The sequence below is a fragment of the Pseudopodoces humilis genome, chromosome 13 (assembly GCF_049639895.1).
Source record: "Pseudopodoces humilis isolate 2021_Gansu_Grassland_sample_001 chromosome 13, ASM4963989v1, whole genome shotgun sequence".
Lineage (NCBI taxonomy): Eukaryota > Metazoa > Chordata > Aves > Passeriformes > Paridae > Pseudopodoces > Pseudopodoces humilis.
Window position 1 is genome coordinate 498053 of NC_142212.1, and position 27340 is coordinate 525392.

General features: G+C 41.4%; 1 protein-coding gene across 3 annotated transcripts; it reads left to right on the forward strand.

Annotated features, from left to right (window-relative positions):
- The first annotated feature begins 730 nt into the window (after positions 1–730).
- On the forward strand, positions 731–22549 carry HDAC11 (histone deacetylase 11). Of its 3 annotated transcripts, none has more exons than XM_005532527.3 (10): positions 731–781; positions 2149–2297; positions 4311–4411; positions 8564–8680; positions 11333–11375; positions 11523–11599; positions 12867–12929; positions 14816–14912; positions 17600–17778; positions 20669–22549. In XM_005532527.3, coding segments are annotated over exons 1-10 (1071 nt in total). In that variant the 5' UTR covers positions 731–779; the 3' UTR covers positions 20912–22549. The 3 variants fall into 3 exon arrangements, with proteins under 3 accessions (XP_005532584.2, XP_087918182.1, XP_087918183.1); XM_088062056.1 differs by lacking the exon at positions 731–781 and adding an exon at positions 1091–1385; XM_088062057.1 differs by lacking the exon at positions 731–781 and adding an exon at positions 1898–2051.
- The last annotated feature ends 4791 nt before the right edge of the window (positions 22550–27340 follow it).

Genomic DNA, 27340 nt, shown 5'->3' on the forward strand with positions numbered 1-27340 from the left:
TTTGCCGCAGATCTACTAGGACCTACTGGTATCAATTGCCAATTTTATTTTACAACGAGGACAGTATTTTCCTATCAAAAGATACTCTTGGTGCAGAATCGCCTTGAGGCCCTTGACGTTGTGTCTCCCTAACCTCCCCAACATTGGACCAGCGGCTTGCTCTGACACTTCGCAGTTCCCTTTACAAACACCGTCTGAGTAGATGCCGTGTGTAGGCCCGCGTTAACCCGCTCGGGCACATCCGCGCAGCAGGGCCGTGAGGGCGGGCCCGCTGCCCGCCCCGCCCGGGTCGCCGTGAGGGCGGGCCCGCTGCCCGCCCCGCCCGGGTCGCCGTGAGGGCGGGCCCGCTGCCCGCCCCGCCCGGGTCGCCGTGAGGGCGGGCCCGCTGCCCGCCCCGCCCGGGTCGCCGTGAGGGCGGGCCCGCTGCCCGCCCCGCCCGGGTCGCCGTGAGGGCGGGCCCGCTGCCCGCCCCGCCCGGGACGCCGTGAGGGCGGGCCCCCTGCCCGCCCCGCCCGGGTCGCCGCGAGGGCGGGCCCGCTGCCCGCCCCCCCCGGGTCGCCGAGAGGGCGGGCCCGCGGCCCGCCCCGCCCGGGACGCCGTGAGGGCGGGCCCGCTGCCCGCCCCGCCCGGGTCGCCGTGAGGGCGGGCCCGCTGCCCGCCCCGCCCGGGTCGCCGTGAGGGCGGGCCCGCTGCCCGCCCCGCCCGGGTTGCTGTGCGCCCGCCCCGCGCCGGGCGGAGCTGCGGCCGCCCCTTCCCTGCACGGCCTGGCGGAGGCGGGAATGTGAGTACAGGCTCGGGGCACGGCAGCGGGGCATGGGGAGCGGGACCGGGGACGGGCGGCAGCTCCGCCAGGCAGTGGGTGCGGTGGGAGAGCTCGGCCTGCGTTGTGCTGCACTGCCCGGCCGCGGAGCCGCAGGGCCGGGCTGCGGCGCGGCAGCAGCAGCTCCCCGAGCCCTCGCGGGCACGACCTGACGCCGGTCTGGCCCGGCCCAGCCCCGCCCCGGCGGGCGGAGTCCCTCCGGGAAGAGGGTGTCCCGCCGGGAGCGCCCCGGGCTCCGGAGTAATCGCCTTGCTTTGCAGCGCCCGCAGGGCCGAGGCTCCCGGCCCCGCTGTCAGAGCCGGGGGTGTCACAACACCTTCCCCGCTCCCCGCTTTGTATCGCGGGGAGGGCCGAGGGAAGGGGCTGGAGAGCCCTGGCTCGCAGCGTGGGTGGCGTGTGGGCACTGGGCTGCGGATTCTGGTGAAAAACCTCCACTGTCCTTGTGTTTCCTCTGGTTTGCTTCTAACAGGGTTTTGAAAGGCTATTTTTGAGTATGTTCAGGCTGGAAATAAGGGTGTTTCTGTTTGTATTGTTCACCTGACAAAAGACTCTTGTGTCTTGCACAGTACGTTGCAAAGTCTTTTCCAAACTTTAAATTCCAGGGAGTAGGAGGGGTCTCGACATGACTCAGTAACGTGGAATTTGGGACAGAGAAGGCAATCCGCGGGTGGTGGAATAGGCTGGGTGTGAATATAATCCCCTCTCAGCCTTGGCTTGGTCTGCTGACCCACGCGTGCACACAGGTGTTCACAAACAATTGCTGTTTGTGTTCGTGAACACAGAGGACAGCATTGCCGGATTTGTGAATGGCTTGTGAAGGATGGATTCGAACTGGCTGTGCTGTTTCCTGGTGTTGGGAAAATATAACAATTTGGAGCAGGGAGATAAGGAAAGTGTCGACAAGTGTGACATCTGGAGTCACACAGTCCTCTGGTTCTGTGCTCTGCAAATAAAAACCTAGGGTTTATTGGTTTACACAGATGGTCACGAAATAGTTTGTTGCTTTCTAGGAAAGGACCGTAGAAATCTTTCCAAACTTCTGTTGCTAGAAGCATGGTGGTTTGTGTTTTGGTACAGAATTTAAAACAAGAGTCTAGTCATGAAGGTATTATGTTGTCTGCAAACTGGGTGCATCTTTGAAGGCAGACGTGCTTATTAGCTGGAAAGACAAAGTGGGAGAACCAAATGTTTCCATTTTCCTGTTGGAAATACCATCTTTAAGAATTATAAAGTCAGTATTAATGAGGACTAATGGGTAATTTGGGCCTTCAGTGTAAAACTGGTAAATGGTTTTTGAAGTGGTGATTGGTGGGTGTTTGCTTGCCAAGGCCTCACAGGACGGAGCTGTATGAGGACCCACCGTCGGGATGCTGGCCCATCGTGTATTCCCCAGACTACAACATCACCTTCATGGGACTTGAGAAGCTGCACCCCTTTGATGCAGGGAAATGGGGGAAAGTCATCAATTTCTTGAAAGGTAAAATAACAGAAAGTGACACTTAAACCAACATTTGCACAAAACCTAAAGAAAATTATGTGGTTACTGCAGACTTATGTGTGGCTTACCAGACCTGAATTGCAGTGCGTGGTTTCCCTGACTTTACACTTGGTATAGCAGGAACTGAGGCATTCCTCTGGCTGGTGAAACACCAGGTGTTTGCTGTAGGTGTAACTTAAGTTACTCAACCTGGACTCTGCACAGGGCTTCTCAGGCTGAAGGAGAAGTGCAGCTGTGGCACTTTCCTCCATTCTTTAGCAGTCCCATCCTATTGCTCTGATGATGTTTGGAAAGAGCAGTACAGGCGGATTTTTTTATGATGCTTCTAATTACTGGTGTTTGAACCATTTGGAGAATATAGGCAAAAATGCATTAATACATGCAAATGTAAGAACCAGGGGCAGGATCAGGGCCTGTGTCAGATCTTGGCATCTCTTAATTTAAAGCACAAACTTGCTCATCAATGGTAAAAAAAAAAAAAAAAAAAGGCTTTTTCTCTTGCCAAGACAAAGGCTGTTGGTTTTTCCAAAGCCAGGTCTCTTCTCTTTATTTGGTCCTAATGACTCCTTCAGCTGATGATCCTTTGCAGTTCAGGATTGCACTTCTTTTAACTGAGGTCAAATAATTTGAGCATTCTGTCAATTTAGTAGCTGAGTTTAGGCTTTTTCCTGTAACAATAAAATAATTTAATAATAATTAAATAATAAAATAATTAAATAATTTTGTCTTGGGTTCCACGACAGTTTTCTTCATTAATCAGAACCTTTGTCTTTCTGTTTCTTCTGTGTAAAGTCTTTTCCTCCAGCTCTTTTCTGTGTGACAGATCTGTTCTGAAGTGTCAGAGGCTTTCACAGAAAACCAGTTTTCCCAATTTTTTACTGTCCTGGCTTTGAAAGGGGGAAGAAGCCCCAGGATACCCCAGAGCACTTGGCTCTGTAGCAATTCCTGGCAACAGTTGACCTCCCCTGTGCCTTATCACTGAACAGATCAGCAGTGGCCATCTTTCCAGAGCGCCTTCCTCCTGGAGAAGAAAGCTGGCAGCAGTTTGGCTCTGTTTGACACCAGTGCATGAATGAATTGTTCCTCAAACCTCAGTCAGGAGAAAGAGAAACTTGCCAAAAGAAATGTTGTTGCAGGTGCTGTGCCTGTATAACACTTCAGAGCAAAATCTCTCCCATTTCCAAGTTGTTCTCTTTCTCCTCCAAGCATAAAATTAAAGAAGAGATACAGGCTTAGAAGGCTACAGCCGTGCAGCAATTAAATATCAAAATATGCCTGGGAAGATTGACAGGATTCCTTGTAATTGTTGTTTGTAGTGATCATATGCACTTGTTTTGAATCCTTGGAGTAACTTGCTCTTACCAAATTAAGTTTTAAAACAATCTTTTGGACTCTAAGGGAAAGAATTAATAGCTGCTCATTGTTTTTTCTTGAAATCAGATTGAGGGTAGGTGGTGATAGAAATATCCTAATTAAGCTTATTTGCTTCTGTGAACATCCGAGCCATTACTTTGTTCTGAATTTTGATTTATTACTTTATTCTTTGATTTAGGGGATTAAATCCTAGTATAAACCATGGGATTTCGTAAAGCATGTTAAAATAATGGTGACTATTTGATGGTACAAACACCAAGATTTACCCACTGCACCAAGCCCTAAACTGTGAGGAGTTGTGTGATTCCAGTGTGTGTTCATTCTGTCATTACTTCTCTGTCCTTTCAGTTCAGAGAAGAACTTGCCATGATCTTAGCACACTCTGAAAACTTTCTGTGCACAGTATTTCTCAAATACACACTACCCAAACAGCTTACCTGTGACAGAGGGGCTGTATTTAGAAAACTTGCAAACTCTGAGCAACCTAAAGCCGTTCCAGCAATAAACATGACAGAGGAAGTTATAACACCAAGGTCAGAGTAGAGTGTTTGGAGGGGGGACATGGGGACCTAAGTAGTACAATGTACCATGCCAATTGTTATTTCTCTCCTGTTGCAGAAGAAAAACTAATTGCAGATGACTTGATTGTGCAGGCACGGGAGGCAACTGATGAAGATCTCTTGGTTGTTCACACCAGGCGCTACCTTAATAAATTAAAGGTGCTGTACCTGTTCATGTGTTTTTCTAGCAAACAGTCCAGAGTGAGTGTCAAAGGCAGTGGATGTCTTGTACAGTTGTTTTAAATCAGCCTTACAGATATAGCATGGTATCTGTTGATCACACTGATGACACTGTTACTGAGAATACTGAAAGAAAACCACAGAAATATTGGGCAGTTCACACTACAGAGGGGTGGATGGGAAAGAGGGTCTACCATGTTAAATAGGTGACCTGAAAGGATATTTCAGGGAAGTTAAACACAGGGAAAATTAGAATGTCTGGGATGTCAGTAATTGTCGTTCTATTAGGAACGGCGAAAAGAGAGAACGACACGGACTCTCAAGGAGTCAGAACAGGAGAATTCCTTAGTTTATTGCTTTAGACTTGTTTTATAGACTAGTTCGTGGAAAGTACAGAAAGGAAACTCTTATTGGTTAGTTAACTGCTACATCACCATCATTGGTCACTGGTGTACACCACCTCCTGACTTTCTCCTGCAAGGAAAACAAGAGGACAGACAAACAGCACCTGGCATGGCTGTTTTCTGTTTCTGAGGATTGTTTTGAAATCCTCCTATGAATTTCTCAGGCTAGCTCTCAGGCAGGATTGAGCTCTGTGTAGCCTGTAATAGCTACAGGCACTCTGGTTCAGATTTAGCATCCATAAGTAATATTCTTGTTAGTGCCAGGTTTTTAGTGTTGAGAGGTGTAAGTTTTGTTGTACTTTGGTAAAATACAGTTCTGAAATTGAAAATACAATAGAAACCACTAACATGGGGTACGTCATTGAATGTTTTCTAATGCAGGGATAGCTTTATGGGGTTTACGGTTATGTAACCTTGACAGATTGTAGGGGCTCTGTGGTTAGGGTGTTGGGGGGAAGTACTGGCTTCATACTCAGACACTGCCTGCATCAGTGGAGTATGGAGAGAGTTGAAAGATCAATGTAAGGGCCTAATCAAGCACAATATTTGTTGTGAAGGTTTCCAGAGCCAGCTCACATAGAACTTCAGGGGGGATGAAGAACATTGCTTGTATATTTCTAAAGGAAACAACTGTTTGTTTAACTTGAGTGTAACTCTGAAACATAAATGTGAGATTTTTGGATCTGAATCTGTCCAGTCATCTGTGGGTGGAATTGGTTAGTAGATGAGTGCAGGTGACGTTACTTTCACTTTGCAACTGTGCTTGGAGGGCAGAGACTGGATTTGTAAGAGAAAAGAAATCTTCCATTTCATAATTCAAAAGAAGTTATTTTGAGTCACCCATGCCCTTCCACAGTGGAAGAGTCCTTGGATTGCTATTTTTGGAATGTTTTATACTTCTGTATAAGTGATCTGTTATTTGTGTGAAATTTTTCATTCTTAACTGCTTTTCCAAGTTCTCATATGCGTCTTCGTTCTGTGCTATGGAGTTACGTGCAATTTCATGCATCATTAGATTTGATATTATTGCAGCTATTCTTGATATTGAACTTTTAATTCCATAGAATAACCCACCTCTTTTTACTGAATCACTTCTTTGAAGCAGGGTTTAATGTGCATAGCTCAGATTGGAATGCCATAATAATATTTTTAGTCCCTATGGGATGGCTTCACAGGGAAATTGTCTGGTATAACTTGTGTCTTGTGGTCAAGATGAGCACTTTTGTGTGTATGCAGATGGGATTGACTAGGTGTCTCCTCTCCCCCTTTTCTTGAAAGAATATTTCCTGCAAGTGTAGGAACTGGAAGATGTTGTTTTGGTCATGCCAACAGATTCCTGCCAAGCAGCAAAGATAAAAGTGCTTAGTTGCAAAAGAAAAATAATGTCCTAGATATGAAGAAGCCCTGTGAAAACTCTTTATTGCCTTATCCAAAGTCTACTGTGCTGTTTTTCCTTTAAATCCAGAGAAATAGGTATAAATGGTGTAGTTTTATATTAGATTGGACCTGAAGACTACAGAGTTGCTTACCTTGCTCAGAATGTCTGGGCATCCTAAAACAATGGATCACTTGAGTGTTCATTTAAAATCTGAATGTAAATTTGGTAGGAAAGTGCCTACACTTGCAAGAGTAGGTGGTGATAGATGTTTTAGCAGCAGCTGAAAGGCCGGCTGAGTGTTGGGTGATGGGAAACAAAAAGGCATGCACAGGGTACTTCTGCTACTGGAAATCAGGTCTGTGTTAGCAGAAAGGGTCTCCCTGTTTCTCTGCTCAGTCCTCACAGCAAAGTTTGGCCTCTTGAATTGAGGTGATTCCCCTTCAGTTATTCCTCTGAAGAATTTAGATCTCCAAGGTAATGACTGGACTGTGGGTAGTATGTTTACAGTACTTTTCCACTTGCTGTCTTTTCTAGAATTATGTAAAATAATGAATTTCTTGCGTGTCAGCATTCTGAACTTTGGGAAAGGAGGTAGGCAATGAGGTTAGAGCCAGTTTCAGACTATGCCTTTCCCTTTTTAGTTATGAGAAGTTCTATGGTAACATACATGAGCAAATACTGAAATGCAAATGCTGAGTATAAAGCTGGGAATGGTCTGGGGATTTAATATGGGAAATGCTGGAAAACAAACTGTCACACTGAAGAAAAAAGTGTAAAACATTCCACAGATTTTCAGTTACTAAGTGGAGAAGCATTTTCCTGCACCTGTAGCTGCCTTCTTGAACACGCAGACTTTGCTCCCAGTTGGTGACCTCCCCCATCTGTTGGGAATTACTAATCCCAGTTCAGGCCCAGGTGTGGGCAGTGAGTGGCAACAGGAAAGTCCCCAGCTGTGACTAGTGAGCCTGGGAGCAAAAAATTCCCACCACACCTGGACTTCTTACCTCTACTTAGAAGCCTGCAGCTGCATAATTGTTGGTTTGAGTCATGATTGTTCCCACATCTCCCAGTTGACATTTAATTTTACTTTATACTTCATTAAAACTTTCTATGTGATTATCATTCACATTTGAGGTCAAATTTATTTTTTATCCAAATGTGACCATTTTATATCCATTTTAGAACAACAGGATTGAATATAGTTTGTAATAATATGTTGAAAAGCTAAAATGTCTTGGAAAGGGGCTTTATCAAGACTGATGTACTAAAAAATAGTTAAAGCACCTTGTGATGGGCAGCTGATAAGACGGTAACAGAATAATGTCTTGCAAATATAAAAGTAGAGAGGCTTTGAAATTAACTGTTGGCAAAATATAGTTAGGACTTAGGCACTTCATGAACAATGCCACCCCTTCACCCACCCAGTAGTACCTGGTAATAGAAATATTGCTAACTGGGAAGTTATTTTGAGCTTCAGAGAACCCTGAGATGGGGATGTGATTGCCTTTGTTCAAGTTGCTCACCTGTACATCCTGCCAGCTGTGAAGAGCTCAGGAATGGGGCAGCCAATGCCCTCAGTCTCATTACAGTTCCTAATGCTGCAGAAAATAGTACCTGTTCAGACTCTTTGTACATGGTGGCAAATCATAATCCTCAGTCCCTTGGTGTTTCAGTACTGGTTGGACAGGTATACTCTTGTTTGTGACTTAGGCTTTGAAATATATTTAGCAGTGTTATCACTGGTAGCAGTGTTAGTGGAAGTTCTTTGAAGTAATCAATGTGTTTGCAAAAAAAGAATTTGCATATTGCAAATATTTTGTGTTCTAACCTTGACACATATTCCAGAAGGGTTTAATGTGCTAAATAAATTTTAATCAGTTCTCTGTGCTAAAGTTTGCACTATGTGTTCACTTAAGTATTTGAACTTCTTAGTTCAGTTGACTGTTTGTGTTTGCTTTCTTCTTGGTATATCCTTTTGATTCCACACAGGAATAGATATTTTAGGTTTGAACCATGTATCAAGTGTAACTGAAGGACATTTTACAATTCTTCCTCCCAATCTGGGAGATAGTACATGTTCTGAAATACTACCTTCCTGAAAAATTGCTGATTTAATACAGTTTGATACTGAAATCTGGAAAGTGATGATTCTCATAGTTAAAAACTTGAGGATGAACCTATTTAAAGGTCACTAATAAGAACTGGTGTGGTCACTTCCATCTAAAACTATTAAAACTCTTCCTAAGGACCTGTGAACACCTTTTCAGTGCTGTCTTAATGAATGAGAGAGCCAAGTGTCATCGTTAAACCGGGCTACATTAATAGGAAATCTCTTTTTCCCTGTTGCAGTGGTCATTTGTTGTGGCTACAATCACAGAAATTCCACCAGTTGCCTTTCTTCCAAATTTTGTTGTTCAGCGAAAAGTTCTGAAACCTCTACGAACCCAGACAGGAGGAACGATAATGGTAAGGTGGTCTTGATCCACTTTTATCATATTTAAATTTTTTCATCAAACACTGTAAATGTGGGAGTTGTAGTGTTCATGTAACTCAGGTTGCCAGCCTTGGACAGTGCTGCCGTGCCACATACAGGAACAGGGTTAATTGCAGCTCCTAGATATCGAAGGTGAGTTAGACTGGGAAATGCAAAAGCTAAACCAGCTTTTTTAAGGACTATTTAAGGATCTGAATTCTGAAAGAACTTGCTGGATTCTGGATAAGTCTTTAGATGTATTTGATTATGGTGATACGCCAGATAACAAAAGTGCTGCCTCCTTTAGTAGGCATGAACTTGCAAAAGCAGAGATAGAGAGGAGGAGGAGGGAGAAAGAATTTCATATAGTTCAAGGTGCTTAAAAAATATTTGGTTGTCACTCAGAGTGAGTCTTGCTGAGCTGGGACCTGCAGAGTTTCCTCTCATTACAGCCATGCTGTCATTGCAAGATTGTCTCAGAAATGAAGGAAATGGTCTGAGAGAGAGGAACTTGGGAAGAGGTTAGAGCTTCCTGATGCTCTGCCTTGGATATTTCTTGACAGGAGCTCTATGTGTGTGAAGCCTCTTTCAGCTTCCAGCTGGGCAATACCTTGCTCTGGTCTGGTGATGTTTTTCACCATGCTTGTGTTACCTTTAACTCCCAGGGATGTGTTCACTAGTTAGAAATGTGCTCAAGTAGAGGAGGCACCCACCAGTGGTCTGGTTTTTCTCATGGCTCCTGAAACACAGATGCCACTCCTGGGCACTTTGGGATTTGTAGGAATCCAGAAATGGAGTGACATTTTTCTGTTTATCCTATTCTCCAAAAAGGTATTAATCTTATTTGTCACTGACAGAAAGGCTTCCAAATACCCCTGGGTAAACCAGGATTTATAAAAATTTAAGTAGAAAGTAGTAGAACATTTAGTATGTCACTGAAGTTGAAAATATTAGATTTTAATACATGGAGTAAAGGTGGAGGGAAAAAGGTGTGTTTTTTAGCTCTTCTTCCTTCTCCATGATTCTGCAGTTTTTAGCAGCACAAAGAGTGATTTGATTGAAAATTTGTTGAAAGTTAGTCGCAGTTTTAGTTACGTAAGTTGATGTAGAAAACTTATTTGTTAAAATATAAAAACAATACACGTGTCTATTGTTAATAGGGTAAAAATAGATATAAAAATGAGACAGCTGAGTGGTTCGGGGCCATTTTGTACCATCAAAGCCAAAGTGTGCCAAGCTGTAGTGATTTGAACTTGTGCAGAAAATCTGGAAAGACCTGCCAAGTTTTGTGATAAAATCCTAATAAACACGAGAAACAAGATCCTAATGAGCTTTGGAGTTTTCTTCCTGTCCCTGAGAACTGAGATAAACAGAACTCCCTGTGAAGGGAGTATTCCGAAGGAGCTCAGCTCAGGAGAGACTGAGAAATCCAGGTGCGAGAAGTGCAGCAGAACCAAAAAGGGAAAGAGTTTCAGGATTCATCTTGAGGCCATGTGCTGTTATTTTTACTTTTTTTTTTCATTATGGAGAAATATGTATGTATTTTAAAAGCAATTTTGATTCATCAGACAATAAAATTCATATGGTACATTTCAGAAGTGCAATTTTTTTCTATTCCTGATGGGCCTGTTTATTACAAAAATTCCTGTTGAGTTTCTCTACTTTTTAATGATATTTTAGCAATGTGGGAAGATTGGGTTTTGCTGAGGAATGCCTAGGAAGTGTGATAAACCACAGATAATGTGTTCTCCCTGGGACTTAGTGGGTTTTATAGTTCAGAAACGGCAATCTTTCCCCAACACCTAATTTGTGTAAGTTGGAATGATCATAGCAGGATCATGACAATAGTTGTCCTAGTACTGAATTAAAGCTGTTCAAATGTAAATACTTTATATTTAATATATATATAGTTATAACATATAAATAGTTATAAAGACTTCATAACTGTCCAGACTTCATTTTGGATATGAAATATGGATATGTCCATTATTATGGACAAAAAAATAAAAAAAAAATTAAATGTTTTCTCTCTCCACTTTTTTTTTTTTTCACTTGTAACTAGTAATATATTAAAGTAATATTGATTTTAACAGACCAGTTAAGGAATGCTGCAATTAAACACTTTTTTGACTCTTCCTGGCCAAAATAATCAGGATTTTCAGTTAAAATTCCATTAGCCTTGTCTATATCTTCTCTGTCAATACTTTCCCTTCCCTGACTGTCATTTGAGTTCAAAGTAGAGATACAGGCACATTCCTGTACTTGAGGGGAAAATATCAATACTATCCTATATTCTGCCTGTTCTATCATATAAAAAAATAAAAAAGTCCCAGGACATTCCACACTGGAGCACTTGTCTGGTCCCATCCCCAGCTGGAACTATGGTTTTTTTATGTCTGTGTTCCGGGATTTTGAGCTTACATTCCTCTATTTGTGCATGAACAGGAAGGACATCAGGAGCTTATTCTCATTTTTTACTCTTCCCAGCACTGCACTTTCCCTTTACAGTTGCCAGAGAAGGAAATATAGATGACATAGGAAATACTCTTTCAGCTCCTTATGCTGAGGGTAGTTTTCTTGGAAGCAGACATTAGGTGTTGCCCCATTCATTTATGGAATTCCAACTGCATTTTTTTTTTTTTAAGGCAGGAAAGCTTGCTGTGGATAGAGGATGGGCCATCAATGTGGGTGAGTACAAATTCAGTGATGCTCTAAATAGTGAGTTAAAAGCATTTGATTTTAATTTACATTTCTCTGCAAAGCCCATCAATGTTTTTAGTATCTGGCTTTTGTTTAATATGTAACTTTTCACCTTTTCACCATTTTCCTGTTCAGGGGGTGGTTTCCATCACTGCTCCAGTGACAAAGGGGGAGGATTTTGTGCATATGCTGACATTACACTGGCCATCAAGGTAAGAACTGCTCTTAAACCACTGTTTTCTGCTGTTTGTGCAAATGGAGGAGAAATTCACATAAATTGCTGAGAACTAATTTACATCCTAATAGGAGAAAGTGAAGCCATTTCCAGATGGGCAGGAATAGGGATATGGAGAGTTGTAAAGTGGAAAGGAAGAGTTGCAGGGGTTAGAATTATAAATGTAAATAGGCACCACTGTAATTGCATTGATAATGTTATCTTTCAAAAAACATTTCAAATCTAACCAGATGGATTTCTAATATCCTCAATGATAATTCTGGCATTGCAGGTGAACCTGGGCATTCCACAATGATTTCGGTGGTTACAGTCAAGACAAATGCAGAGACAAAAAATCCCCTCTCTGAATCAAGCTGCACTGTACTGGGCTCAGACTGGTCCAGATTAATGAATAAAAATGTGAGTGACTCCAAAATAGTCACCAAATGGAAATGAATACATTTAGTATTTAGCTGTTGAATGGCTGAAGTAAGAGCCTTCTGCAATTAGGACTTATTTTTATCACATGAACTATAGTATATTTGTATACCAGAATATTTATAAAATATCAGTCAGAATATTTATAAAGTATCAGTAATAATCAAACATGAAAGGGCTCTAATGATTGCAGCACACCATGTGACATAACATCCTAATTTCTATACATGGTAATTTGCAGAAAAGTAATCCACAGTGTTCTTTTTTCACCTACCATTAAAATACAGTTGAGAAATTATAGTGGGTGACAGTACCAAATCTTTGGGTTTTACTACCTCTACATTAAAGATGGCAACTTAGCAAAGTTAAGATTCAAAGTAAAAATGATTTTTTCTTTTCAGACAGAATAAGGAATGAATTCTGTCACTAAAAGTGTCTCTGAGGCATTCAGTCCTTACAGCAGTTTTTCCTGAACACTGAATATTAGGCTGTTGCAGTTGGATGCTGTTACTGATTCCACTCCAGCCTGTGGCAGCGCCAGTGCCACCATCAGCTCTGTGATCCCTGGGTGGGCCTGGCCTCTCTCTTTTATCTGGTGGAAATATATAGGGGTTTTATTTTAACAAAAAATATTTTTTATATCAATTAATGAGATATTTTTATTAAATATATGAGAATTGTCTCAGTTTATTTGGTGGCTGAAACATATAGATGTGCCCTACTTTCAAATTCCAACAGTCATGCACTGTGCATTCTTCAACCTCCAGTTTCAATCTGTCACCTAACTTTATAAATTTCTCCATGTTTTTCCTTGCTTATATATCCAGTTCTTATTTGAGAGAGTACAAGGAGTATCTAGAGCCACAATTATTGATCTGGATGCCCATCAGGTGAGTAGTTTACCTATATTCAATGCTGCAGATGTTTAGCTTGAAATACAAGTGTGTAATAAATACCTTTTTTTAATACAATCATAATATCACAGGATATTAAGTTAATCAGAGATGATGAAAACTGAAGAGTTGATTCTTCAAATATTTTATGGTCCAAAAGGCTCTTAAGCCAGTTTAATAAAATTAACCTGAGTTGCAGCTCCATCATGTGGCTGCATGTAAAAATCTTGCTGTGTTGCACTCCCAGCCTCCAGGGATGAGAAACAAGGATCTCTCCAGGCAGAATCCCAGCTAGTTCTGAATGCCTGGTCATTGCAACAGCCTCTGCAGGGGAGGGATTTGACCTTCAGTGGTTTAATTCTAAGCCTAGATGCAGACTAATGAAGTAAAGGATCCATCCCTCTTCACCTGGTGAAGTGACTTACTGTGGTACTGAGATCAAATCTCAGCTTTGGTAGGATTTGAAAAATAAATTCTGAAAGGATGGAAATCATATTTTTAGAAAGGCAGTCAATGCACCAAAGTGATTTCACCTGAGGCATTTCAGGTGATTTATTATATGTAAAGAAACCATTTTTACACAGTTCCATGGCACTGAGGAAATCTAATGGCTGGAGGTTTTTAGTCTTCTCTCGTTTCTCTTAAGTGTCCTAAAATCACCATGATAGCAGGACACAGATTATGCAGTAGAAAGATGTTTTGTGTTCATGGTTCTCTTCAGCCTCTCTGTGAGGCTGTGTGGATTTGTTTTGTGCTATATGAGGATGATTTGGTTTGCTTTTGAAAAATTCTTGGAATGTATTTTGGTTTTCAGATGTGCTGGTAGTCTCAGTGTGCACATTAAAACACCTGTTATTTCCTTTCTTTGGGGGATGAGAGGTATCTGAAGTAGCTCAGCAGGTCCTGTTTAAGGATGCAGATATTCTCATCTTGTGACTGTTCCAATTCTTAGTGCAGTGGTGAGTTTCACCTCTCATAGGGAAATGGTTCCCCCAGAGGCTTTCATATTTCTAGGCTTGCATGCATGAACTATTATTTGTGGACCAAAGATGCTGAAGAAATAAATAGAGTTGCCATTTTTCAGCGTAAATCCTGAATTACAGCAGATATATCTATGGAAATGTCTGTTTCTATAGTTTAAGTGAAATTCTGGGGATAGGGGGTGTGGTCCTGTATGATACACTGATTTAAACAAAATTATCTGTGGTGGGTTAGTGATTGCTGTGGTAAAATGATTAATATGTTAGTGAAAATTATAGAGAGCCAGAAGAATAGTATTTAAATTCAGAAATGGGGAGGGGGAATTGTTCCACATCTAAGCCTTCTCTCAAGCATCCCTCTTTGCATCCAGTTCAATTTTATGTAGCGAATCTCTGGTGTTAAACTGTTGGGTTCTTAGTGTTTGTAATTTTGCCAGGGAATACTTACCTCACCAAGGGTTATCATGAGAGCTATAGTCTGCTTTATTTATTCATTAATTCTAACATAAGAATACTCACTGTTCCTGCAGCAGTTGAAAGTGACTTTTTCCTGCACATTTGGAAGATGATAGATCTGTTTGGTAGTCACAGTTGCTTTTGTGATGCTCTTGAGGACAGGTAGCTTCTGATTTTTGCTTATTTTTCTTACATGTCTAATGAGATCTATGCAAATTACCTTCAGAGAGACAAGGATTTTATTTGTGGTAATACTTGCAGTCTTCAGACTGATACTGTCATGCCCCCCCAAAACTCCACACCTCAAAATAACCTCCAGGACTGTAAATAAGATAATGATACAAGAATTCTGAATATAAGAACTTTTGTAGTGTTAACTCTAGAATTTGCAGTGTATTTAATTCTGTGTTGGCATGCTAGGAATAGCTAACTGTAAATTTTCTTCAGGGAAATGGCCATGAGAGGGACTTTATGGATGATCCTCGGGTTTATATTATGGATGCATACAATAGATATATTTACCCAGGAGATGGTTTTGCTAAACGTGAGTATAATGGAAATTCATCTTCCCAAACGTACCAGACCTACTGTGTTGTTACATAACTCCTTTATTTACTACTAAGCTTCCTTGCAACACCATTACCTAGATTTCTTTTTTAAATTATTTTTAATTTCACATCATTTTCACTGCTCACTGCGATATATCACACTAGTGTTCGTGCTGTAGTGTTTTACCTTACTTCAGGAATGACCTTCTGGAATGCAGGGTGTGGGAAGGTGTCAGTGGATGTTAGTAGTCCATTCCAAAGCTTGGAGCAGTGAGTTGAATAATCTTTTGATTTGAAGAGAGTTATTAGAACTTCATCTTTCCCTTACATTAGATTTATGAGAGAACTCACTGAGGATTAGCTGATACTGAGTAAAAAGGTTTCATGTTCTCTTGAGAGTAAAGTTGTAAAATATTCGGGTGTTGCTTGCTGGTAGAACTTGTTTGATAAGCTTGAAGGAAACAGTCTGCATCTGAATGTGACACAAGGTGGGAAGCAAAGCAAATCAGTCCCACTGAGGTTGAGTCCCACCATTCCTCCAGCACTGGCCAGTGTCCCCAAATGCCACATGCACACTGTTAAATCCCTGCAGGGATGGGGACTTCCCCCTTCCCTGTCATCCCCACATTAAGATCTTGATTTGGTTTGGTTGTAGTTTGTGATCTGTTGTGATGTGTCTGTTGTGTCTTGTGACCTGCCACAATTAATAAGGGGGGCTTTTATAATGGTTAAATTGGAATGCCAAAGCTCCAAGTTTATTTGGGCTTTGATTCTGTTGCACTGTCATTTATTACAGGCTAAATTTGTTCACTGAGTCAGGGGTTGCTGGGGGAGTTGTTCTGCTGTTGGATTCCTTCAGTGACACTGTCATTCTGAGAAACCTACTTAATTGGGATTTTTGACGAGTTAGGTGCATTGCATTGCACTGCTGTCTTTTGACTAGTGAAGATACTAAGAATTGTAGAATTTCAAGGTTTTAATGGTCTAAAAAAATGACCATTTAAAGCACACGTCTGGAGGCAGACAAATTGCGAGCAGATGTGGGGAGTTTTCACCGAAGAACAGCATCCTTTTATTCATATATCACATGGCAGCATTTGAACAGATGGATTAAGACCAAAACAGTCAGTCCTTGTTAGCAAGTCTGAACCACTGAGCTGCAGTACCACACTGAATGCCAGCATTCTCTTTCTGCTGATGAAGAATGAGGTGCACAGGGCTTGGCCAGAGCCATGTGAATATGTAGTTCTTCCAGTTCACATAAGAATGTCTAAATAGGATTTTTCTGTCTAAGTCCCTTACACCCTTTCCAATAGGTGATCAGGCAGAGATGGGATCACAGGGGGGAATCTCTTTGAAGAGGGGCAGAAGCTTGAAAATGAGATTTCGAATCCTTAGGGTGAACTCCAACTGATCACTGTCTCCTTGGACTTCCTGCCCCATTTTTTCCATGTTTTATTGCAGGAACCTCTTCCACACATTTTTTCCCCATGCACCTCATTAGGGAAGGGAAAAAAAGGAGCAGCTCACCTTGCCAATGCTAAGCCATAAGCATATTGAGTCCCTGGGCAAAGCAGTGTGGAATTACACAGGCTTGGGAGGAGTAAGGAGGGATGAGGAATAGGACTAGTTTACTGAAGGGTAAGCAGGAAGGGCTAAGACTCTGAGAAACCATAAAGAAAGAAAAATCTTTGAAGCTCATGTTGATGCAATATAAAATAACAGGATAAAAAAAAGCGCTTCACTGATCCTGAACAAAGATGGGAAGCAGAACAAAAGACAGCAATCACAAGAGTAATTAAGTGTCATTCTGTGTTGGGTGCATTCTGGCACACTTGATGGGGCCTGAATCCATATTTGAGATGTGAGACTTCACATCATTTAGTGTGAGGTAGAAGTCATACCTTGGAATAGCTCTGGCATGGCTTTGATTAATTCAGAGGTAGAGTCACACATCTCTCCATAAAAGCACCCAAAAGTCAGCTGCATAACCTTGGGTTTCTTTCTTTTACCTTCTCAGCCTTCATTTTCTACTTCCATTGCTTTATTAGAAGCATTAGAAATAATTTGATTTAAATTAAGAATTGATATTTGCTTTTCTGGTAGGATTACAGGGTAAGAACATTAAATTGAAAATGCTTGGGCAGAGCTGAATCTTGTTATATATTCATAAAGCAGTTCACATAAGTTCATGATCCCTTGCTGTGAACTTTTGAGCGTTGTGATAAAAATAAAACATCTTCATAATTTCTCAGTGATATTTATCTTGTTTTTCCCCCAGCTATTTCCTCTGCAATAGAAGTTCAGTGTTTTCTTTGCCTTACACTTTATTTAGGTTACTTTTAAATTGATGATTTTCTTTATGATTTCTCTGCTGATTGGTAACTGGACTTGCAGATCAGCTGTTTTTCAGTAACACTTTTCATTTGCATCTCAGATTATTTTTTTTGCCTTGCATCTAATTTTCTCTCTTCAGTGGAATTTTTTCAAGGTCATTGTGCTTTACATTTGCTGAGGAAACAAGAAGTTTAATAATTTTCTTTAATTCATGTTTCTGGGAAAATGCAATGTAACGAGAGAGCTTCTAGAAATGTAATTATTTTCGCTTGCTTACCTAAGTTGTGCATTTTCTTTCAATGCAGTGCTTTGTTTATTGAGTAGAGCTTGCTTTGTTGTCCCTCAGGTGCCATAAAACGCAAAGTGGAACTGGAGTGGGGCACAGAGGACACCGAGTACCTGCAGAAGGTGCACACCCATGTGGAAGGAGCCCTGAATGAATTCAAGCCTGACATCGTTGTTTACAATGCTGGCACTGACATTCTGGACGGGGATCCCCTGGGAGGCCTGGCCATTTCCCCCCAGGTGTGTGTCCCTGGAGCAGCACAGCCTCCCCAGGCTGCAGGGAACAATACTACCCTGTCACAGACACACAGATCCATCTCCCTTGCCTTTTCACCCTTCTCTTCTTGTCTCTCCCTGACTCTGAATATTTTTGTTCTGGTGCCTATTCCACTATCATTAATCTTCTCTCTAAAATGCACTGATTACCAACACCCAAACCAGAGAGATATGGATATTTTCACACTTCACCTGACTTCTATTTTCTCTGCTTGGTTTGTTCTTTTTTGGTTCTTTTTTTCCCTCGCATGACCCATTTTGCAATGTATGTCTTGTCACCTGCCCCCAGTGTGTATCTTACACTTAATTTCCTTTGTAGCATTCCCAGCTGTTTTAAACTACCCTTATGGTTATAACAATTTTGTGCAGCCTGGCTGGGTATTTTTAGAAAATGAACAGTTATTTTCTTTCTCCTGATCCTTTTCTTTAGATAACATTTACTTTTTCTCCCCAGCTTGGTACCAGACTCAAATTTTGGTTTATTCTGTAAAGCTTCTTCTAGAAGTCTTTATCGTTCTACTTTTCTTAAAATAAACAAAAATTTACAGTCCTCTTTTTCCTTCCGGGGTAGTGATTTCTTCTCTGACAGTTCCTCTGTGCTATCTCTTCTTGTTCACATTTAGGTCTCTTTAATGGTCACGAGATCAATACAGAAGAGTGCTTGTTTGATCTGTGAGTTCTCAGATTCCCCTTTGAGCCATCACTTGATCTGTTCAGTTTTCTTGCATGAAGGAAGAGCTGAGGGGTTTGGACTTGAAAGGTTGGGACCTTGGAGAGATGGCCTGAAGTGTGAGGTGGGGTTTGGTGAAGCAGAGCCCTCTGGAGAGCAGTGACCACCAAGGGAACTGGCAGCTTGGTCATAGGGGGATAACTGAGATTTGCCTTTAAAAAAATTTCCAAATTTCTGCACTTTGAGCAGGAGCAGTGTTAACTGCCAAGAAACATGAGTTGCTGTAGCTTGCTGGGTTCTGTGCAGACAGAGAGTGTAAGGATGGGGAAAGAAAGGTGGAGCAGCTTCCTTGGCCACAAGGAGAGGTGAAAGGCATTCTCTGCACAGCTGGAGGAAGCTCAGGCCTTTAGTGTCTGCTCTGAGGGCAAGGTGTGCAGGTGTGAAGGCTTGAAATCCCAGTGTTGGAAAGGCATCGTGCCTGCACAGTCCCTCTCTTGAAAGGTCCTTAGTCCAGGCTTCAGTCCTACTCCTGAAGATGTCATTTGTATTTTAAGCTCCTGCTGCAGTATTAGCTGTGCTCTGAATGAGGCTCCTCAGAGTGCTCTGAGTGATGGTTTCCTGGTTCTTGAGGCTGTAGTGTCTGTGGTCCATCAGCTGAGTCTCTCTTCCCTTTGTTTGGAAGTGGGAGCTGTGCCAGGCTGTTGTTTTCCACAGAAATGTGGGAATAGGCCCATGTTTTCCCCTCAGTTCCTCCAGGCTCCCCCTGGAGCTGCTGAAGCACTGAGGCTCCTGAGAGCAGGGCGTGCTTCCAGTTCTGGTGTGGGATAATATACCCACTGCTGGTAATTCTGTTGCTTCCTTTAAGGATCTGTTTCCAATAGAATTCTTCAGTTTCCTTTGTCTTACTGTTTATTATTCCTCGTCCTTTCACAGGGCTGTGTCAGACTGCCCAGGGAACAATACTCTTGGATGGTTTTACAAGATACTTTTTTTCTGCTATATTAGTGTTATTCTTTCCCCTTACCCATCTGTTTGTGGTCTAATTAATGGCAGGGTGTTATTTCTTGATGTATTTCCACTCTTCCTGTAGCCAGCAGCGCATGTTCATTTTGAAACACTTCTGCTGCTGTTTCTTGAATTTTTTGTATTTGTATTTAATTGCATTGTCTTGCCTTTTTCTTTCTCTAGCTTTGCAGTTATTTAAGTTTTGAGCTGTCCATTGTAAGCTGTTGTCAGTTGTGTTGCAAGTTTTTGGGTTTTTTTTGGGGAATTTTTTGAGGAGTTGTAATGAGTTGCATGTATCTGGAACTCTGCTTTTACAAAAGTAGATTTTAATTCTGTTCTCACTCATTCCTGAAGTATTTTTCACCCTCGTGCTTATTTGAAACCCAGAAGACTCACACTCTGCTCTTGCCTGGGTTCAGTGACAGTACAGCACCTCTTGGTCAGCAGTCTTTGTTATTTTTCAGTTCCATACCCTTCTCCTAATAAGAAATTACTTAGAATTTGTTTCCTTTTTATGGATTCACCATTTCTTACATTCTGCAACTTCCCCTTCACCCACAGATTCTTCTAGCATTAACCACAGGCTCTTATTGCAGAAACTGGGACCTAAGATTCAGCCAGTGATTGTGAATGTACAAAATTTGATTTGAATTTTGGATTCTTCTGTAGGGTTGTGAAATTTTGGTCAAGTTACTAAACTTTTAATAGAGGGTGCTGTGCAAGTTGAGTATAAACTAAAGCACTGTGAATGCAGAGAGTCTTTCCAGTCTCAATTCCTCACCTGGAAAATAGGGTGAACACCTGTAAAATTTGCAGTCAGTTTAGACTTTATGGCCTTTAAGCCAGAATTCTTTTAAAATTTTAAAAAAGGTCTTTTTAAACACTTTTATCTGCTGTGTCCTCTAAAACAAGCCAAGGAGATTTGATATGCTGGGGGTTTTGGGGGATGGTCTTTTTTATTTTTATTTTGTTGTTTTGTTTTGGGTTTTGTTTGTTTGTTTTTTAATGATTATGCATGCAAACCAGCTAACAAGACTTACCAATGAATTTTTAATTGCTACTCTAAACTGTAAAGCTTAAACACTTAGCAAGCATCCAATACTCTAAATCCATAAACCACAGGCTAGAACTGAAGCATCATGTTGCTATCACTTATTTTTTCCTGTGGTGATCTTGCAGGGCATTGTGAAGAGGGATGAGGTGGTGTTCAGGGCTGCCAGGAGCCGTGGAATCCCTGTGCTGATGGTGACATCCGGGGGGTACCAGAAGAGGACAGCACGGATCATTGCTGACTCCATCCTCAACCTGCATAGCCTGGGGCTCCTGGGCAGGGAGCAGGCAGCCTGTGCACTTGGGAGTCCCAGCCTGGATCAGATGGTCAGAGACTCTGCTAAGGACTTCAGCAACTTGTCACTGCAGTGACAGGTCACCAAATGTTAGTCATGTAACTCAGAGGCAATACAGAATAACTCTAACTCCTGAATTTATATCGAGCTAGGGCAACACATCCTTTTAAGGTAATTGAGATATGTACTCAAGGGTACTGTCTTTATGTTTAATACTGCTGTAGAAAGCTTAATTTGCTTCTGTGATTGGTATGGGGTCTGTTATGTTGGAAGAACTATGCAGCTGGTATCCGAAGACTGTCCCAGACCTGTTTCAGATGGTGGAGAATGGTCTGAGGTGGGAGGACTGTGGACTAAAGCTACTGTTTTGTGAGGTTTTTTAAATGCTGTGTTTTATTTATTGCTTTTTAAATTGAGATACTGTTATAAAACAAGTTCTGTGCAGACTTCAACTGTCAGTTTAACACTAAAGGGAAGTGCAATACTGTAAAAGCCAGGGCAGTTTGTCTATGGCTTTGAAGCCATAGACAGGTAGAAGAAATGTTTATAAATTCGTAGTTTATTCCTGTTGTTGATAGTGACTTAAATCTTTCTCATAAACACCTTATGAAATAGGTTTGGCTCCATATGCAAATGAGCCGTAAGAGGCTCACCATTTACCAGTCTGGTGTTCCAAACAAGCTCTGCATGTGACGGGCAATAGGTTCTGTGCACTGTAATAACTCACAGATGGAGAAACTACAGTCCAATGAAAGCTGATCTTAGAGTTCTCAGCAACCTTACAAAAAAAACTATGTGGAAATATAGGTTGTCTTATTATTTCCAGCTTGCCATGTATGAAACAGAGAGGAGTATATTTAAATGATTTTTCCCCAACTAGTGCTGTGTTTTTTATTTGCTCAGAGAGTAATGGTACTTCTAGTTGTAAGCATAGTTGGTAAGCAGATCCTTCATTATTCTTGTTCATCAAGGAATGCAGTGACATTCCTACAATAAGATAATGTGCTAACTTTATACAGAGCTTTTAGGAGGATTTGGGAACAAAATAGTGTATTCAAAGCAACTTGCTTCAAATTCAGTTGCACTACCTGGGAAGTTTGGCTTTGCACAAGTTGGTATATTTTGCATTAGGTGCTGTTTGTAGCAGTGGGTTGTAAATGTACTAAACTGTATATTTTGCAAGAGCTTTTATAACTTTCACTGATTTGTACTACAAGTTTTACATCATGTTTAGGTTGGAGCCATCCTGTGAGGGAGCACCAGGATTTTCCTTGTAGTAGAGTTGTTGTGTAAGCTATTTAAGGAATGTTCAATTCTAATTATAATACTTACCTCATTTAGTGTTCATGTTTAGATTGTGGGGTTTGTCAATTGTAGGAATTGCACAACTGCTATAAATACATGCTTTAAACTAGATCTGACCTATTGCACTAAGCTTGAGTTGCTACACTGGGGTTCGAGAGCACTTTTAAATTTCTTACTAAAAGGACCATCAGAGTACGAATAATGTTGAGATTTATTTTTTCTATACTGTCTGACATTACTGAAAGATGTTGTTATTCTTTCATATAATTTTTATAAAACTCTAGATTACATTTCTATGAACTAAACCGCCGTCATAGCACCACATGGTCTTTCTGCAAACATTTGCTGTTTGTGTTAACCTATTTCTATAATTTTCCCTCAGTGGAGATTAAAATGATGTTGAACAATGCTGACTGACTTCTTGTCACTTCATATGGATCTTGGCTGTCAAAAAGTTTGACTGGGAACAATTTCCTGAAGAGACAAGAAGATATATTTTTCGTGCTTAAAATGTGTCTGAAACTACAGTGAGTCTCAAGGGTGAATAGTACAAGGTTTGTGAACATCTTCTCTGAGTTCAGTGGTGACTCCTTGAAGAGAGCTTGCAAATTTTGTGTCCAAATACTTTTTAAGATGTCGTTGTAAGGGGTCAAAGTCACTTTCTACTTCCAAGTTCTACTTCATTACCTACCTTGTAAGTTATAATCTAAGTATTTTAGCATTACAGGTGTTAAACTGGTAACTGAGCTTCTGATAAGGCCACGTTGTTTTAGAGGCCTTTTATAAATCAGTGTCTTTTCAGAGAGCTGAATGTTTGCAGCAGAGCCTGCTGGGTCTCAGACTCACCTGTGAAATTTCTGATCAGCAGCTGACACACTGACTGCATTTCAGTGTTTATTGTGAAGTTACAAATGGGAAACACATCACGCCTTCATATTTTCAAAAATTTGCTGCCTTAGTACAGAAAAGAAGAACACTGTGTGTGGAATTTTGTCTCTAGTAGTTCCTGTATCTTACCAGATATATATGGTATTCTGTGATTTAATTTGGTTTCTCTGCTGCAATAATCTTTGTTAGATGAATAAACCAGTGCACAATGCTTTCAAAAGACGCAATTATTAATCATGAGCTGTTTATAAATGGACTGTAAATATGGCTGGTCATGTAGAGTATCATAAGAATTATGCAGGAGAGAGAGACATGGCAGGGGCTGAGGAGTTGAAGTCTGACAGCTGGAGAGGGTTTGAACTACCAATAAATAACTCACAGAAGGGGAGAGAGGCTGAAAATCCTAGAAAATAATATTTTTTTTTACCAGAGGTTTCCAGAGGAAAACTGGTTTGACCTATATAAAAAAGATACACATTCTGCCAGTTTTAGTATGAAAAGCCATTTCATCTGTTTACATATGCTTTGAGTATTTTCTCATGAAGTGCAGAGCTGTGCTGCAGATGACCAAGATGCACAATCTCTGTGTTTCTTTACAAACACAGAGACAGTGAGACTCTGGGTTTGACAGTGTGGGAGATGACGAGGAAACTACCATTGCTGTTGGTATCTGTATGTGTACATCTCTTTATTCTGCACTGTATGGTGATGGTTTAACAGGTTTCTCCTGCCAGCAAGGATTGGATTAACTCCTTCTCTTTGCTGAGAGAGGCTGGTGAGGAAATTTCTTAAGCTTTTTGCCACCAAATAACCTGGACCCAGCATTCCCAGGCCAGTATACAGATGGAAGTCTATGTAAGCACAGCACTGAATTTAGAGAAAAATACAGACTTGCTCCTTCTTCAGATTTCATGAGCTTGCCTTGCTTTTTGCCATTTCAAGGCAAACAATAGTCTTCATTGTCCTGAAGATGAAATCTGAAAGAGAATGTGTTTGATAGGAATAAGGCTCCTAATGAAGCATGTGATGGTTGTCAGCTTTTCCATATAATAGAAACCTAATAGAATTCTGCAGCACTGGGATTTAAGATTTGTCAAGTTTTGCTATCTTTCATTCTAAACCTGGACATGTCTACCAAGGCCAACAATGAAATGAGCACATTAAGATAATAAATCTCCAGTGAGCAGCCAGAGTTATTTATATTGGATGAACAAGGCTGCAAGTAGAACTGGGGTGTCTTTTGGGTTGCTGGAGGTGGGAGTGCTTTAAGAGTTGAATACTTTCATATTCAGCTTTAGTTGTGGGAACGTTTGAGCCTGAGACGTGAAAGAATGCAGACCTTTCAAAATGTGGTATGTGAGAAAAATGTATGATTTAGTGTTTCCATTTCCATAGAGGAAATAGCAATGCTCTGCTTGAACCAAATCATAAATTTCCTTTGAACTTAGTTGTATGCTGATCAGGGAAATAAATCCCCTCCCAACCCCATCAAAGCAGCCGAGGGCAAAATTAGGTGTCTTAAAGCCACTTTCTACCTACAGGGCATGGTTCCATTAGTCATTGAGAGAAGGACTGCACTTTTCGTCTTTTTAAAAGCCTTTTTAACAGGCTTAGAATAAGAAATAGAACTGTTTGTCAAATTCATAAAAAAAAATCTGAATCTGAATTGGGTTTGTGGTTGCTGCACTATCAGACCAATTGTAAGCATGAGTCAGTCTTGGACAAACCCACACCTTTTCCTTCAACAGAGAATTGAGGAGTGATATCATCAGTGTTTCTGCTTTTGAGTTGTTTGACACTGTTTGAAATTGCAGAATCACAGAATAGTTTGGATTGGAAGGACCTCAAAGCTCATCCAGTCCCACCCCTTGCCATGAACAGGGACAACACTCTCCCAGGGTGCTCTAAGCCCTGTCCAGCCTGGCCTTGAAGTGCATGAGGTTCAGCTGTAATACATCTTTCCAACCTCACCTTGTACAGAAATGTCTTAGGGAGAGGCCATTCTGGTTCTTCTTTTACCAGGAAATGCATCTTGAGCTCTCTGTGCTTAACGTGGAAATAAACAGGAGGAGCCTTTGATGGGACAAGGAGACTAGTGCAGAATTATCCCTGGGTGCAATCAGGACTTGGAATAAATACAGCTAAAGCAATGATTATCAGTGCTGCCTTTGCATCTCTTAAGCCTGAGGCAAAAACAATCTCTGGGTGTTGCTTGGGGTGTTAAAAGTGTGAGGGGGATGCAAAGGGAATTTTTGGCCAGTGAGCTGCTCAGTGTTTGGAACTTGTAGACCAGTTCTGGGCTCTGCTCAGGATCACCATCTGCAGCACTCTGAACAGCTGGAGCCCTCAGGGAAGAGTCCTGCTTACAGTGACTGCCAGGAGTCAGTAGGACTGGTTTCAGACAGGTTTTCTCCTAGTTTGTACAAGGAATGGTTCACTCCAGTTTGGTTTTGAATTAGGGAGACTCAGTTACATTGTGTTGAAGCAGATGTTCAATTTCCAGTGACCCACTTAAAACCTGCTCCCACCAAAGTGTTCCTTGTTCCCCAGTTCCATGGGGTGATCTGTGTGGTGAGAGTCAGAAATGTCTTTCTGTGGGTTATGGTAGGAGCAGACAGAAGTTTCTAAGGATGATCCTGTCAGGAATGTGCAGCCCTGGATTTCCATCACCTCGTAACATAGTGCAGGTTTATTGAACAGGTACAGTAATGTTGTAAGAGATGTGATATTAAAACAAAGTTGTTTAAAATTTTATTGCATATAAAACAGATTAAGTGTTCTGCAGCGAACAACCCACAAGTGCTCAGTGCTGAGCTGCTGTGTAAATCCTTCCACAAGCTCTTTCTTGATCCATCTCATTATGCAGCATAATAGTGTGGCCAGACTTGTTTCCAGGAAATCTCTCTGGCCCTGTGGCAATCTCACCATCATCAGGCTCTCCCTGCAGGGAAGAGTGAAAAAACCTGGCAGTGGGAAAGATGACTAGTAGTTTACAAGCAGCTGGTGGGAATCCCAGCTGCTTTGGTGGGGTTGCATAACCTTGGAGTGGGAAATGCAGTGGCCCAAGAACAAGGCAATGCCAGCAAGCCTCTCCTGGGAGTGCTGTCAAATGAAGTGTTGGCATTGTGTGCATGGTCCCTCCATTCTGTCCTTGCTGAGTTCCTTGCTTATGCAGAAGGGCCCAGTGGGTTTATATTGCAATTGGTGTAAATATCTCTTGAATGTGTGTTGAATTTGGGAGTCTGATGTGGCTCAATTTAAATGTGATTAGATTTTCTGTCTCCACTGTAGAGGCTGTGCGTGTTCTGGAGAACTGTTTAATGTTGAAGGCTGGCCTTTTGGCTGATATGCAATGCTCTGAGAAATTCCAGGACTCCCACTAGGTCAAAAAATTTTCTCTCAAGTCTAGCATTTCATCAAGTTTCCTAGTAACATGTCTCCATGTATCACAATCCTTATTGCTTGGAAAGTCACCAACTTTGCAGTGAGAATTTTTGTTACATGTGCTGGATGACATTCTCTAGGTAGAGAGGTCAAATTGGATGGAAAAACAATTTCCATCACTTCTTATTTCAGACAGCATTTGTGTTACATGGTCTTGTTTGGCTGTGTGTTACATGCTTTGGGTGCGATTAATTTAGTTACATTGAGTATTTATGTAGTCTAATTCTATTAGTTACAGTTTTGTTTTTAATCAACTTAACCTGGGATAATATGTCCGGGATCCAGTCACTTAAATCTGGGCTGAAGCAGAAATGACCTGTACTTTCAGAAATGTACTTGTCATAAATCAAAATGTTGTGGACAGGAGATCCTAAAAATCCTTGAACTTGTTATGTTGTGGTGACCATGCTGACTAGGACTTGATAATGTCTCACTTCAGTACAGCAAACCTTTTGGAGAACTGTGTTTAGCTAGTCTTATAATGGATGTTGCTTTCCTGGGGAAAATACAGAAAGGTTCACTTTAGCCAAGACCTGTAGTGCTCCTGTGCTCTGCTCTGAAACTAGCTGTCAGCATCACCCAGAGATTTCTTGGCTTTGGCATTTTTGATTAAGTTGTTCAGAGATGGTCCAGTAAATTGTTTAATGATTCATTTTCAGGTGAAAGAACAGTGTGATTTGCATGTGGAACCAAAAACCTCTTCCTTTGTTTACCTGCCCAAAGACATTGATAATACAGTAGTTTTATAGTAAAAAAGGGCACTAAATGTTCCATGGAGTCTCAGTGTACTCAGTATTTATGACTCTATGATGTGCTGGATCCCCTGGACCCCACTTACTCTAGATGTGCTCAATTTGAGCTGATTTCA

Coding starts and splice junctions, on each gene's coding strand:
- HDAC11 (XM_005532527.3), top strand. Junction 8,681..11,332: donor AGACAGGAGGAACGATAATG/GTAAGGTGGTCT, acceptor TTTTTTTTTAAG/GCAGGAAAGCTTGCTGTGGA. Junction 11,376..11,522: donor AGGATGGGCCATCAATGTGG/GTGAGTACAAAT, acceptor TTTCCTGTTCAG/GGGGTGGTTTCCATCACTGC.